Source organism: Engraulis encrasicolus, chromosome 23, assembly GCF_034702125.1.
Source record: "Engraulis encrasicolus isolate BLACKSEA-1 chromosome 23, IST_EnEncr_1.0, whole genome shotgun sequence".
Lineage (NCBI taxonomy): Eukaryota > Metazoa > Chordata > Actinopteri > Clupeiformes > Engraulidae > Engraulis > Engraulis encrasicolus.
This window is the reverse complement of record NC_085879.1, coordinates 3265028-3278766: the sequence shown is the minus strand read 5'-3', so window position 1 is coordinate 3278766 and position 13739 is coordinate 3265028. Positions and strand designations below refer to the sequence as shown.

Genomic DNA, 13739 nt, shown 5'->3' with positions numbered 1-13739 from the left:
CCTAAATAAATAAATAATGCAAGCAGGTGCACCAGGGGCCGTTACAGGCATTCCCTCGCCATTTGATCATTTGGGATTTTCTGGACCGCTTTCAAATAAGTGAAGGGCTTTGAGGGGGAGAAGAAAAGAAACTAATCAAGAAAAAATGGAATGCAAACATTATGCTGACCGACTCTTCAAAGCGCTCTAATCATGATGACGGTGGTTGAAATTCCTGCATTTCAAACAACTGCATCAATTTCAGATTGTTTTAAGCTGCCTCACTTTCCTCTCGTGTGTGTGTATGTGTGGGGGTGGGAGTAGGGGTGGGGGGGGGTGTCTGTGTGTGTATGCAAGTGTCTACACATGTGTGTGTTAAAGGGATTGTTGCAAAGATGTTGCTACCTGAGTCATGTCTTCGGTTCGTGCCTCGCTTCGACCGCCACAGTATGCTGTTGGACCCTTCAGTCACCTGCCTGCGTCTGGCCACGATCCCCTCTGGTGGCTGCCAAGGAACAAGAGAGAAAAACCAACAATGGCAATGAAGAGACATCAATGGACAAATAATAACAGGTATCAAGAATGGCTCTTTTGTTACAATGTCTACCCTTTCACCCTTTTCTACCCTTTCATACAGTATCAGGGCCGCTGACAGCTTTTGTCGGGTCCGTCCGGGACAAAGTCATTTGATAGGGCTCCTGATCCAATACATGAGGACCCAATCATAGCACAGCTGCCCCCACGACACTGAGAGTGATTGGCATCCTGGCTTTTTAGGGGCGCACAAGCACAAACACTAACTTGTCCAGAGTGTTTACTAAATGTAAACAGCTGCCATGGTGTTTACTGGCTGCAAACAAGCCAAAATTCTTTGCTAACTCCATGGATTACCAAGTTAAGCCGTGTTACACATCACCCTTGGACACCGCCACCTCAGTGGTGTATTTTTGTGCTACTCTTACAAAGGTGCAATAAGTTGGCAGCACAAAAATATAATAAGTATGGGAAAACTTTTACAGAGTACCATTGCACAAGTGCATACGCATTGCAAAACTTGATTAAACAGAAATGAATTCCACATTACTATGAGCTTGGCGTTCATGCCCCACATATAAAACTACTTCTCATGAATCAAATTATATCTCAAATCAAACGGAATCCAAGTAGTATCCAATTGGATTGATTTTAGTCTCTTCAAGGAGATGGGCCCGCCAATGCCCCTATTAGGTTATTAGGTTATTAGGTATTAGGTTATTAGGTTATTAGGTATTAGGTATTACAGTCCTTTCACTCTGTAACCATCCTGGCCACACTTTTGGCCATGTATTTCCGATTAGCAACACAAGACTCACAAACACACATCATGGTCTCTTGGACCACTAACAGTCGCTAAAGTAGTATAGTTGTTATAACTGCCATGAAACGTTTACTAATATAATATATTAAATAGTAATCATGTTCACTTAATTGCCATGTATCAAAATAAAGATGCAAGCTGATTGGCAGTTGGCAGCGGAACAGGCAGGATATTTTCCAGACATCCACCACTATACTGCAATTACAAACGGCCCCCATTCATTTGAATGCACAATGTCTGAGGTGACTTCTTAAAATAAGTCTCTGCTTATCAGGGCCGCCGCTAGGTATAATCAGAGTAAGCAGAACGCTTAGGGCCTCAACCACTTTGCCCCTAAAATTGGGGCCTCCTAAATTGAGATTGACTAGAAGACGTGTGTATTTAATTATGAGGGGGGCCTCCTGACCAACTATGCTTAGGGCCTCCAAAACCTCAGCAGCAGCCCTGCTGCTTATTCACTCTTTACTGAAAAAAACCTCAACTACATAATACTAACATTGCTATGACCCTACCAAAAGCCTTCAGAAGCACATCAAGATATGGTCATTACTATTTGTTGTGTGTTTGTTGTACGTTGTAACAGAGGCTTTGCACGAAGGGGTTACGTTTGTCCTACTCTATCCATAATGTCATTTTATCACTAAGTGTAATATCACTGTCTTGGGAGTGACTCAAGGATACATTTCAATACAACATTGTACCAGCATTACTGTGCATGTGACTAATACAAAATATTGGATCTCCGCAAGAAATATGACACATGAGGAGAGATGCGAAACTCAGTGACCTGACTATGTTTGACACCTGCACAATTCTAACGTGTATCGGATCAAACAATGGCAATTTGTCGAAAATAGAAAAAAAAGCGACAAGGATTGTGTGAGCAAACTCTCACAATGGGGGGACAACTTCCACAATTGTTCATCTCGCTGTCCTTGGCCCATCCGGTAACTCGAGTCATTTTTGTCTGCTTCTGTCAGCGATTACTAACCTGGCACAGGGGCCAACGCTGTATTCAACCATGACACACTACACAGGGAGTTAGGAGCCAAGACACACAAGTGACACCTTCCAAGTACAATTCTTGTTCCTTTTCAAATAAATTGGGTACCCTAAACGACCCGATACCAGCCAAAAAAAGAAATGGACTGGAAGTGTGCGTGCTTCTCAAGTGGCGAAGGGATGGTTGGCACAGGCCAATGCCCAGGGGTGGGAAACTTCACACTCCCAATCCACCCTCAAGGTGAGGAGGGGACAGTTGGAGGAGAAAGCATGCAGGTGTCAGGAGGGTAGTGTCACCTCTCCATGGTGCAGATACGGACAGCCCATCTCCTGGCTGACCTACATTTAACCAAATGTGATAAAATTGGTTTACGAGTCTTGTCAGTAAAGTTCTTAGGGAAAAAAGTCCTTTGATGCTATTCTATATTGAGATCCCTGTTGAAACTACCATTTTATGGCAGTTTCTTTATAGTCCTTTTTATAACTGGTCCTATTTACCTGTGAATCAGTGTGAATACGGCCATTCATTTTGTGGAAGGCCCATAAGACAGTATGTGACAAAAAACCCGACCTAAAAAGAAATTAAACGTCAATTACTAAAATGCTTTAAAAACCTTAACAAGTCAAAATACATAACCAGAGTAATGTCCTTGTTGGCTACAACACTTTGACTTCTCATTCGGATTCCAGAGGTAAAGAAATCACACCAAGGGATTAATAGCCATATGAAATCTCAGGACACTACAACTATTGTCCCCAGAGAATAAGACACCAGAGACTTCATTGTCTAGACTCTGCAATATGACTCTGAAGTGGCTTCTGTGGGTAGACTATCTGTAACTTACTTTCTAGCGTTCATGGAAGCATGCGTAGCCTTATATGGCAGTCAGTATATTTTCAGAGTAGTTGATTTACTGTGTAAATGAAGTAGCTTTTTTTTAAAGAAAAAATTCTCTCCATTCCCAAATTCAATATTTTGCATGAATATCATAAAGTCAACCAACACAATGATGAGGAATAAACTAATACTCAGCACGGAGTATGTTTTGCAGCCAAAAATGTCTATTCCGGGTAATTCAAAATGGTATATTTTACATGGAGAGGTTCCATCTATTCATGTATGGAAATTGTACATTTCCAAGCCATAATGAATACAAACTTATACATTCATGGTGGTAGTAAATATTCATTAAGAAATGTGTGGATGGGCAGCCTACCCTACCGTACATTCTGGATATAAACTACTAAAACAGTTTCCACACTGGACCTTGAAAGGCTCTAGCGCCTGCATATGGATGCTCATGCAGAAGGTCTAGTGGGGCTGGTCGGGTACTCTACTTACACACGAGACAGACCCGCTCTCGCAGGGAGACTGATGGGGAACAGATTGCGAGCGTGCACGCTGGAAACAGGGAATGCAATGCTGTGTAGGTGCCCTTGGGCAACGTTTGTGTTGTAAAGTAAACCATGGAAGGTCACCCCCGTTTAGAGGCAGCAGCCCTCGATGCTTGAAGCACACTTTGTGTGTGTGTGTGTTGTAAGTGTGTTGTGCGTATATAGGTGTCTGCGTAGCTCTGTGCGAATGTGCGTTTTGTTCACGTTTGTAGATGAGAAGTTACCTTGTGTCTGTTGGAACAAGCCCAAAACCAACCAGGTTAAAGGGGGTAGTAGACTGCTCAGGCTGTGGTGTGTGCCGCATGCGTTACACAATTTAATCATTCAGACTGGCGTGATGCACATCTGCAAGCCATTTGCTCAAAGGACACCAGCCTTTTGATGACAAGTGGAGCAGTCTGGGATGTTAGCGTGGCTTGGGATACTGGGAAAGTTAGCACGGTGGACTGTTTCTATAACTACAGTACATGGGCATACTTAGCCTACTTGCTGAAGTGTGTTTGTGTGAAGTACTCAGCCTTACCTATGCCGTGGCAATCAGTAAGAGAAGGGAAAAAAACAAAAACAAAGCCAAGCAAGTGCACTTTTTGACCTCCACTTGTCTGTATCCTAGCTTGTGTTCTCTACATCTGACAAGTGCTCCCCCCCTCTAGGTAGAACAACCTGCCCTGTCACTGCTTCTGCCTACTGGCCTAATACAACACAGGCAGCCGGCAGACAGACAGACAGACCCAATATAGCCAAGTGTCAGCCCGGGTCCCCAGACAGCTGGCGAAGTGTTGTGACCTTGTGGAGCTGTAGAGAGATGGCGGTGCGCGATATAGGAGCGATGTGTATAGCGTAGCAGCGCGTGCGCGAGAGAGAGAGAGAGTGTTTGTTCCCAGATGTTCCCAGAGTCGTACGGCAGGCGGCCCAGGCGCAGGCCCAGGCCCAGGCTCAGGCCCAGCCTGCCCCCCTCTCATTTGGTGAGCAGGTGCCTCCCACAGCATGCACACAGCTGTTGGCAGCCCGGGCTCCGCCGCTCGATGAAGTGTCAATGAACACTCACACACATGCAGGGCCTTTTTGCGCGCTGTTCTTTACGGCCAACTTTCATGCCTGCTGCTAAGTCGGGGAAATACATCAAAAAAAGAAACGGGAGAAAAAGCTTCAGCTTCAGCTGTGCATTTCGGTGCTGCTGCTGCTGCTGTCGCGTATTTTTTTCTCTCTCTCTTAATTTCAAAGCATTTGGTACAAATTATTCACCATATTAGACTCATATACACACTGTTAACGCACGCACACACACACACACACACACACACACACACACACACACACACACACACACACACACACACACACACACACACACACACACACACACACACACACACACACACACACACACACACACACACACACACACACACACACACACAGAGCACCATAGTCTTCAGGGGTGCTGTTCGTTTTTGTGCCTTTACGGTACATTCCCCCTCATTAAAAGCTGGCAGACACGCGGGCCTGATGACAGTATGGGATGGCAGGTGTTGGTATGCCATCAATTAAGGGACACACTATAAAAAAAGAAAAGAAAAGAAAAGGAAAGAAAAGAAAACAGAGGAATGTGCGAAGAGGGAGAGAGAGAGAAAGAAAGAAAGAAAGAAAAACTATTAATTAAAGCGGTCTTAAATCTTCAAAGCCGCACTGTCTTGCAGCCTGGTGAGTGAGACAAGTCTATCACGGGCCCACATGCTCCTGTTTCGCCTGCTATGTAAACTGCGGTATTCTGTAATCACGGTTGTTTAATGCACACATCTGGGGAGGACAGCATCACTGTTAAATATTTACAGCTGCACTGCACCAGGGTCTCTCCACCTCACGGAGTATTGTCATCTGGTCCAAATCCTTCAGCATTTCAGAGTGATTTTTTTTGTCCGGAAGGAGCATTTTTCGAAAAAATGCGCTTCAGGTACTCAAAGGCGGCGGCACCCTTTCAAGTGCGAACAAAGATACACCATCACCTATTTTCGAAACATGATTCACCTTCCTAGAGAGAAGTAATCACCTTGGATTGCATGGACATGCAGTGTGTGTGTGTGTGTGTGTGTGTGTGTGTGTGTGTGTGTGTGTGTGTGTGTGTGTGTGTGTGTGTGTGTGTGTGTGTGTGTGTGTGTGTGTGTGTGTGTGTGTGTGTGTGCGTGCGTGTGTGTAAGCATGTGGACTCTATGATGATTGTACAGTATATATGAGGAGAATATGAAATTCTGAGGGACAGTTTATAGTTCTGACAAACATAAGGCATAAAAGCGGGACTAGGCTTGGACAGAGAGAAAGGGAATTAGCAGACATGGCGTGTGCTTTGAATCGCTGACTGGACAAGTGATTTTATGTACAAGTCAATAAAGACAGCAACCACAGTCATGTACTTAAGTCAAGTGCCCCACCCTCAAAGACAGTCCCAGCGGGAAAACCACATGGCTCATCTGAGCACTTAAAATCGAAAAAGATGGTTGTCTGGATAAGGCACAAAAGCACTTTTGGATGAGTTAACCCTCCCCAAGTGCCAGAAAAAAAGAAGTTTCTCAGGCCCCAATCTTGAAGCTGACACTACAACTGTTCCAGCCCTGACATCCCATCTGAGGATGACACAAGATAGAGAGAGAGAGAGAGAGAGAGAGAGAGAGAGAGAGAGAGAGAGAGAGAGAGAGAGAGAGAGAGAGAGAGAGAGAGATAGAGAGAGAGAGAGAGAGAGAGAGAGAGAGAGAGAGAGAGAGAGAGAGAGAGAGAGAGAGAGAGAGACAGAGAGAGATGGGGAGATGGTGAGATGGTGAGACTACAGCTCACTGAATGTGTTTCTCACTAAGTCACAGCGTGTGATCTCACCCCCTCTGAAGTGCTTGTTCACTCACTCAACTCACTTGCTTGCTCTCTTGGCTCGGAACCCCCCAACGTCCAATGACACAATCAATGCAGAAGAAACACAGAGAAAAAGAAGAGTGACAATGATTGAGATAGGAAAGAAAGAAAGAAAGAAAGAAAGAAAGAAAGAAAGAAAGAAAGAAAGAAAGAAAGAAAGAAAGAAAGAAAGAAAGAAAGAAAGAAAGAAAGAAAGAAAGAAAAAAAAAAGAAAGAAAATTATGTGTGTGTGCGTGAGAGAGAGAGAGAGAGAGAGAGAGAGAGAGAGAGAGAGAGAGCGAAAGCGAGAGCGAGAGCGAGAGAGAGAGAGAGAGAGAGAGAGAGAGGGAGCGCTGCAGCATGAGGTAAGGCCAGGTGTTAAACTCTCCCTAGTCCACTAACCCCCTGCTGACCCCCTGAGTGCCAAGATGGTGATGGTGAGTGCTGCTAACAGGACGGTGTAATGTAAACACCTCCTAACCAGGGCTACGCACAGGGACGATAAAACATGAGAAAGTCCGCTTCATCAACATTGCTCCCTCCTTTTGTTATTTTTACGTGACGTTTTGGTTCAATTGACTCTTCCTCAGACTCGCAGGGCCAAGCATAACAGGGGACCAAGTTTTCCGGGCCCAGTCAAAAGAAAACTACAGCATAGTGTTTTTTTTTTACCATTGGCAGGTGAAGCAATATGGAGGAACCTTGCAGCAGAAATAAATGTAATCTACTGTTTATTATCTATAGTAATTCAACTATTACAGACACTACGTAGTTATAGGTACTGTGAAACATCTCCCAGTCACTGAGTTAGGTCAAAATACTGAGAGATACTTTCTCCCTAGAGCAAATATCAATCAGCGTCAGCGATAGGTCAAATCAATGTTTATCATTCATTACATTGAAACTTTATGATTGGAAACACACATTAACTAACTGGTCACTAGTCACTTTTCATGTGTACAAGAATAAAAGACACATTTCAGGCTTCCTTCACTCTCCAGCATGTTCACACTCAAATGAAAGCAAAATGTTCTATTCATTGATCAGTACATCATCAATATCGATGGACTGTGAACTTGAGTCTATTATACCTGTCTGATTACAGGGATTGTCAATATTTTCCAGATTTGAAACAGAGGAGGAAGAATGAGACAGCAGCTCAGGTAAACATGGAGGAGGCCAGGGACATAGCCAGCAGGCCTCCGATACTCAGATGTCCAAACTGATAAACATGGGGAACAGATTGAAATGGTAATTGCATTGAAAAAGAACCCTTCTGAAAATAAAAGCTGCACAACTCGATTTTTTCCGGATTGTAGTGTTATCATGTACCAAACAGATTTCAGCGCAGCATATGCAGTAGATCGCAGTTTTGTCTGCATTCTGTGTACAAGTAATGCAGTAATATGACAATAATATAATATTCTGGTATAAACTGTATGGTCTATGAAACAGCAGCTGTACAATGCTGCCGCTTATTTGCGGGGAAATAATGTCAAACTAGGATTGTCAGAGAGGGTCCGCCGTCTTATCAGCAGATGGACATTATTATGTTGCCCAATGCCTTCCATATCATACAATTGAGTATTAGACTGGGACACGTGATAACAATATTCCCTAAACTTTTGCAGACAGTGAGATTTGCAGTAGGCTACAGTATATATATAGCACAATCTACAACTCCATCCAGGTCTGTTATTGGATAATATATCTCTCCTCTTAGAGGACTCAATTGCCATGGTGGCTAGCAACAGGCCCATCGTCCAGATGTGTTCCGCTACACACACACACACACACACACACACACACACACACACACACACACACACACACACACACACACACACACACACACACACACACACACACACACACACACACACACACACACACACACACACACACACACACACAGACAGCCAACATGTTCCTCTGGTCCCATTTGTTTTCACTTAGTACACGGAGAAGGTTCATCAAGCTCCTATTAAAACGCTGACCTACATATTAGGGCAATATCATGTTGTCTTAATAACCTAGTAAGAATCATTTATGTGGCCCGGCTGGCCGGCCTTCTCAAAGGGACTAGAGCAAGCATTCTTGCTGTGATCAAATGTCTGACTCTTGAGTCTGGCCTCATCTCAGCAACAAAACTCTGGATTGCAGGCTATTGCTAAAGCATCCCTCATCTACTGTCTGGGAGTTTTTTTTTTACAATTCATTCTCCACGCAGGGGCGGAGCTATAGGGAGGGCGAGCAGGGCACTTGCCCCTGGGCCCAGGGCCCTCCCGTATTGGTGGTGGGGCCCTATTGTGGGCTTGGCAAGCTACATAGGGGCCCCTATAAGTGTCTTGCCCTGGGGCCCTGTGTGCAATTGTTCCGCCACTGCTCCACGACTAGACTTTTGAAGCTGGTGGTGTTCCTGTCGCAACCAAATCACCCTCCTATCAAATTTGGCCTGGCACGTGTCCAGGTTTGCAAATGTTCAATCACAAATCCCAATAAATTTACACAAGCCACTGCACCTGCTAGCAATTTGGCTAATGTTGTTCCACCTGCTACCTCAGACAGACTAAACTGTTCCCATCCCCAATTCCTCCACATGGCACATAGAGTTGGCTTTAGTCTTTTCATTGTGTGGATTCAAATATTTCCCAATTTAGGACTTCTTACTACGGACACAGATGAAGCCAGCGGCCCCATTGTTACTCATTCTCTCACATCTGCTTCGCAGCAACGGAGAAGATTGGCTTTTCTCCACTGTCTTTTAAGTATATTTGCTTTATCGCGCTCCAGTTGTTAACGCTCATGTGTGACTGGTCGTCCTGCCCTGCGTTAGATTTCCGCCTGACTTACAGTAGGCCTTCTTTATTTATTTATTTACTTTAGTAAGCTCCACTCTAAGATTGGGATCTATAAGTGATGGATGGCATAAGTGGCATCCATAAGTGATGGATCTGTTGTATAATTATGTCATGACATGAAGACTATCCACTAGTGCAGCCCTAGGTCTATTTCTTTACCCTACTGCTGTAAGTCTATGTGCTGTGTAGTGCAAGGGTGCCGGAACACGTCTTTAAAGTGGTGGTCCATTTTTGTTTCTTCATTCTTTATTTCCTAACAATGTAACTGCGCTCCACCCTTTTGTCTGCAGAAAAAAAGTTAAGAAAGCCTCATTTAGGGCGCCCAAAAGTGGGGATGCAAATGCACCACTGCATCCCCCTTTCCGGCACCTATGGTGTGTAGTGTGTAGTCAATGTGCTGTGGTAGTGCTTGCCATGGCCCCCCTCTACTGGTTCCTTTAAGGACCATGATCCATATGGCTGAGTGATGCTAAAATTGTTCAAGTTGTAGTTCTAGCACAACAACAGGTGCTGCCCCCATGGCGCTTGGTCAGGTGGAAGCGGTTGGTGTTGACGCTTGTGTGTGTGAAACCAATTAGAGTACCAAGTTTATAAACACATTGCATTCTTCACATGTAAATGCTTACAGGCTTGCTGTCATGTGGCTTATGATAGGCTAGTTGGTTAGATAGATAGATAGATAGATAGATAGATAGATAGATAGATAGATAGATAGATAGATAGATAGATAGATAGATAGATAGATAGATAGATAGATAGATAGATAGATAGATAGATAGATCTAATTTAACACTTAGTAGGTCCTACACTCTAAATGTTTCATTACGGTTTATGATAGATAGATAGATAGATAGATAGATAGATAGATAGATAGATAGATAGATAGATAGATAGATAGATAGATAGATAGATAGATAGATAGATAGATAGGTCAGAGTTGTATAATGTAGAAGTAGAAGTACTCTTGCAGATGTAATTACAACACCAGTAGTTCGATTTTACAAAGTTGAAACGTTATAATAGCATACCACGGGTGTTGTAATTACATCTGTAAGAGTACTTTTACTTCTATACTTCTTCTTTACACAACTCTGAGATAGATAGATAGATAGATAGATAGATAGATAGATAGATAGATAGATAGATAGATAGATAGATAGATAGATAGATAGATAGATAGATAGATATCCAAAGTGCTTCAGTCTTCTTACCTCGGGCGGTCTGGGTTCAGGGGGCACCCCCTCCTCCTCCTCAAACCCCGCGGTGTGGTACCTCATCTGGGGAGCCTCGCTGGCGGCTGACGCTGCCTCGCGTTTCTTGAGCGCAATCTCCCGCTTCACCTCACCCCGTAGGTCCAGGAAGCAGGACAGGGTGATGAAGTGCAGCGACAGAGACAGGATGAAGAACCCCAGAAACACGTTACAGTTGTTGCACCTCTTCTTGCACGTGCAAGCCTGGTGCAGTTGTTGAGCTCCTCCTGACGCGCTCCCCGTGAAGTTGTCCATCAGAGCTTCGCATGCCATCATTGACAAAAGTGGTGGTGGTAGGATATAGTGCTATCTCGGCATAATCAGGTGCACTACTGGGTCCAATCGACAAGAAGTCATTGATGTACCTCAGTTCAACTCCGGAGTCCGGTGCGCGAAATCCACTTCTCTCTGGCCGCAGTGACGCAGTGACAATCGCGCACGAGTACTATAATTGCGGTTACGCCTTTGTGGACAAGGCTGTGTGGGATCCGCCTCTGTTGTTTGTGATTGGCTATTGCACTTCCACAACAGTGTGCCACTACGAAAAGTGTGGACCCATTCCTTGTTTAGCTATTACCCATATGCAGGCAACTTCGTCTGGAGAAGATGAACACCAAGCGAGAACTCTGGGCACTGGGTATTGGACTAGCTTAAAAGAGTAAACGCACAATTGCTGTTACAGAGGGGTTTTGGGAAAATCTATGGAAGCCCTGCATTTCCACATGAAATTAGAATAAAGCAGATGCTATTTTGATGTTTCAAATGAGTTGCCAAATCTTGTAAGATGCCGTCATTAACAGCAACTTTAGAAACACTAAAAATAGTCAACACTTTGGTAATCAGATTGATTTTTTTCCTGTGCTGAAGACTTTGCTAGATACAGAGAAAAGCGTCACATTTCTGATGTCTCCATTGAATGGGGTTTTCGCTCCATACAACTGACAGGTCCCTGCATGTGTTACATTTTGGCGACATCTTTTGGACAAAGTGCGCATTACAAAATGGCGTCCCTGGTCTTTTTTGTATGACACCAAATTACTCTATGTTAGACAAAACACGACACATTGGGATATACAGTTGACCTATTTCCTTATCAGATCCCCCCATCCACTATAACCATATAATTCCATTCACATGACAAATTAATTTCCAATGTTATCAACTGCATTTCTCAGTGTTAACAGACACATTAATTTGGGTACTACAGAATGGAACCTTTGTGCAGATTACCGTTTAAAACTAACTCTATAAGCGTTGAATTAACACCACAAAATTTACTGTGTAGGGTTGATCACAGGATTGGGAAAAATATAATTCACTTTGATTTTCTATTTTTAGTAAATGAAAGCAGATCTTTTTGACAATATCCTAAAGTCTACATGCATCCATGGCAGTGTGTTATTATTATGCTGACATTCGCTACACAGGGTAGACCTATTTGCACTGCAACAGCGTACAGTGTTCTTGTGTGTAGTACAGCGTGGCAGTTGCCCTTTGTACTGAAATAGAAAGCAATGCTGGCAGACCCCAAACACAACACTGATAATTAGTGTGTGTGTGAGTGTGTGCGTGCGTGCGTGCATGTGTGCATATGTTATGTTTGTAGATGTAATTGTCTGCAAGAGGGTGTTTGCCATTGTATTAGCCTAATTATATTTATACAAAATGGGTTTGTATTACAGTGTAAGAATGTTAACTCGTGTGTTAAATAAATATTAATGTCTATCTCCTTTGATGATGAAATTGAGTCTGAGTCTTTGTAATGTCTGCACTGTTTGACTCTTTCAGTGTGCGTGCATGTGCATATGTGCATGTATGCATGCGTGTGTGTGTGAATATGCATAGGCCTACATGTGTGTGTTTGCCTGTGCGTTGCATGTGTGTGTGTGTATGCATGAGTGCGTGTGTGTGTGTGTGTGTGTGTGTGTGTGTGTGTGTGTGTGTGTGTGTGTGTGTGTGTGTGTGTGTGTGTGTGTGTGTGTGTGTGTGTGTGTGTGTGTGTGCGTGCGTGTGCGTGTGCGTACGTGTGCATGTGCGTGTGTGTGTGTCTGTGTGTGCGTGTGCGTGTCTGCGTGCGTGTGTGTGTGCGCATGTGCGTGTGTGTGTGTGTGTGTGTGTTAGTGTGTGAATGTGTTATCATAAAAGCCGGCCTGGCAGAGGATAAAAGCTGTAGCCCGTCTATTAAGACCAGCTGAGATCAATGGCCCTCTCATTCTAATGATGTCATTACAGGTTGAGTTTACAGCAGCCCTGTGTGTGTGTGTGTGTGTGTGTGTGTGTGTGTGTGTGTGTGTGTGTGTGTGTGTGTGTGTGTGTGTGTGTGTGTGTGTGTGTGTGTTGTGTGTGTGTGTGAGTGTGTGTGTGTGTGTGTGTTTGTGTGTGTGTGTGTGTGTGTGTGTGTGTGTGTGTGTGTGTGTGTGTGTGTGTGTGTGTGTGTGTGTGTGTGTGTGTGTGTGTGTGTGTGTGTGAGAGTGCACGCACAAGTGTGTGCATGCATGGAGGTGTGCATTTGTGTGTATGTGTGAGTGCGCACATATGTGCATGCATGAAGGTGTGCGTGTGTGTGTGCACAAGTATATGCGTTTGACATCTGACAGGGCTTCTCTCTCATAAAAATAAAAAAAACCCTCAGTGCTTTTTGATGACAAGAACAAGTGGTGTTTTACAAAGGCAGACTGCTGCTCCAGGCCACAAAGCCAGGCCTCTGTGGCTGTCTGTGGCCTGACTGTTCAGCGTGCACATCAAGTGCTTTAAAAGCAGGGTCACCAGCCACCCCTTTCTGGAGTGCCAGAAGAGCTGTAAGCAGCTCGTGTAGGTGCAGAGGGCAAGCATCAAGGGTGTGTAGCAGTATGGGTGTAGTATGTGAGAGGGGCGTGAGGGCAGTCTATTTAACTTTTACTCTCAGACTTTACAAATGGGGGGTTGTAGTTGCATTTGTCTATTATTTTCTGACTACCACCAATGACAGATGGTTTGTTAATGACAAAGTAGAGTGTTTAGAACCATTCTACTGTC

At 44.1% G+C, this 13739-nt stretch overlaps 1 protein-coding gene across 1 annotated transcript in view; it reads right to left on the bottom strand.

Annotated features, from left to right (window-relative positions):
* LOC134440681 (ectodysplasin-A-like) overlaps nucleotides 1-11134 on the bottom strand; it is a 25215-nt gene extending 14081 nt beyond the window's left edge. Inside the window, exons 1-2 of the mRNA XM_063190808.1 lie at nucleotides 10686-11134; nucleotides 385-484 (exon numbers count right to left, since the gene is read on the bottom strand). Of these exons, the coding sequence (XP_063046878.1) occupies nucleotides 385-484; nucleotides 10686-11000 (415 nt within the window). The 5' untranslated portion in view covers nucleotides 11001-11134. The remainder of the gene's footprint in view (nucleotides 1-384; nucleotides 485-10685) is intronic.
* Between the last annotated feature and the right edge of the window lie 2605 nt (nucleotides 11135-13739).